A 1,994-nucleotide genomic window follows, 5' to 3' on the forward strand; every position below is an offset into this window, starting at 1 on the left:
CAAAAAAAAAAAAAAAAAAAAATTAAACTAGAGACCAGGTGTAGTGCCTCATGCTTATAATCCCAGCACTTTGGGTGGGGGGGCCAAGGTGGGAGGATCGCTTGAGGCCAGGAGTTCAAGACCAGCCTGGGCAATCTAGTGAGATGCCATTTCCATATTAGAAAAAAAAAAATTGAACCAGAATCTGAACAAGCTTCTAGATCAAGCTACCACTTTATAGGAGAACAGAAGAAGGACTATGTCCAGCAACATCACAAGATACCAATAGCAAAATCCAGCCTGGGAGAAACTTAATAGAACAAACCACTGACTCTCTTCAAAGCACAATTACACGGGGGGAAAAAAAAAGAAATAGGGAAACTTATAGATGAAATACGTGAAAGGCACTCAAGAGCACAAAAGTTAACTCAAAATGGATCATAGACCAAAATGTAAAATACAAAACTATAAAATTCCTACAGACACATAGGAGACCTCGAGTTTGGAGACAACTTCTGAGATACAACACCAAAGACGTAATCCATGAAAGGAAAAAACTGCTGGGCACGGTGGCTCACACCTGTCATCCCAGTACTTTGGAAGGCGGAGGCGAGAGGATTGCCGGAGCCCACAGGTTCGAGATCAGCCTGAGCAACTTGGCGAGACCTCGACTCTACAACAAATAATAAATTAGCCTGTAGTTCCAGTTACTTGGAGGGCTGAGGCAGAAGGATCATCTGAACCCAGCAGGTGGAGGCTGTGGTGGCCATGAGCATGCCACTGCACTCCAGCCTGGTTGACAGATTGAGACCCTGACTCTAAAAGAAAAACAAAAGACCACTCTGGGAATATGTGGGGGACAGACTGCAGGGGGAGACCAGATGAGGGTCCCGGGAGGGGACCTGAGGTGGTGGGTGTGGGGCCAGAGAAGACAGCACAAGCCAGAGACCTGGGCGGTGGCTCACCCTTCCACTCCAGATTCCCCCGGCCAGTCTGCAGGTGCCCCAGCAGCCGCTGCGGGCAGGAGTAGAGCAAGAAAGTCATCTCCTTGTGGACGGCGTCAGCCTGCTTCCCCCAGTGCTGACTGATGGTCAGGGACTCGGGCCAGTCGCCACTCCAGTTGCCCTGCTTGGGGTCGAATGTCAGGAACTCTTCGCCGTTCAGGGCAAACTTGGCGGTGGGCACGGAGATGTTGTCAGGGCCCAGCTCACAGCCCAGCAGGCCCTGCAGGGTGAAGGGACCTGGGGCGCCACACACAGGTGAGCAGGGCCCGGGAGCGGGGACCCAACCTGCCCTCTTCAGGCCCAGGAGTCGAGCCTCACCTGGTGCTTCCAAGACTTTGAAAGCTTCCAGAAAGAGCTTCTCCTTGAGCCTCAGGTCTGTGGTCTCCTTTTCCCAGTACCAGGCCACCTGCTCCTCCCAGATCCAAGCACCACACGGCTCAGCCCGGGCCCGCAGGCTGTTGTAGCTCAGGTACTGCTGGGGACCCAGCCAGCCAGAGACCCAGAAGGCAGGAGTCCCGGCGGAGGGTGCGGACACCGCCGTGAGATGGTACAGGAGGGAGAGGTGGTTCACTGCAGATAGAGATGGGGAAGGGAGCATGGGGACCTAGTGGGAGCAAACACACCCAGGGGGACAAAAGCCGCGACTGAAGAGTGCGACCAACTCCGAGAGGGGAGAGGACAGAGACCCAGAAAGAGAGACAGAGACCCAGAGAGAAGGGCAGAGGCCCCGAGAAGGAAGGACAGAGACTCAGGCCCCGAGAAGGAAGGACAGAGACTCAGTGAGGACAGCGGGCCAGAGAGAGAACAGAGACCCAGAGAGGGAGAGAGACACAGAGAGAGGGGACAAACACCTAGAGACAGCAGGACAGAGATCCGGAGCAATGGGCTGACAGGCGGTTGCCGGACACCCTGAAGGGGAGATGATCACCGAGACGACCCCGCCAAGGGACACGCGCCGGGACTCCGGTGGGGCCTCGGTTCGCGCCCTGGCCCTCGCGGCGCGGCCTCCCG

General features: G+C 55.5%; 1 protein-coding gene across 1 annotated transcript in view; it reads right to left on the minus strand.

Annotated features, from left to right (window-relative positions):
- The window catches only part of FCGRT (Fc fragment of IgG receptor and transporter), a 30,884-nt gene that overhangs the window by 14,829 nt on the left and 14,061 nt on the right, over positions 1 to 1,994 (minus strand). The window contains exons 3-4 of the mRNA XM_008069223.2: positions 1,302 to 1,587; positions 945 to 1,220 (exon numbers count right to left, since the gene is read on the minus strand). Coding sequence (XP_008067414.2) covers positions 945 to 1,220; positions 1,302 to 1,587 — 562 coding nt within the window. The remainder of the gene's footprint in view (positions 1 to 944; positions 1,221 to 1,301; positions 1,588 to 1,994) is intronic.

The sequence above is a fragment of the Carlito syrichta genome, unplaced genomic scaffold (genome assembly GCF_000164805.1).
Source record: "Carlito syrichta isolate Samal-C Ts95f unplaced genomic scaffold, Tarsius_syrichta-2.0.1 Scaffold311868, whole genome shotgun sequence".
NCBI lineage: Eukaryota > Metazoa > Chordata > Mammalia > Primates > Tarsiidae > Carlito > Carlito syrichta.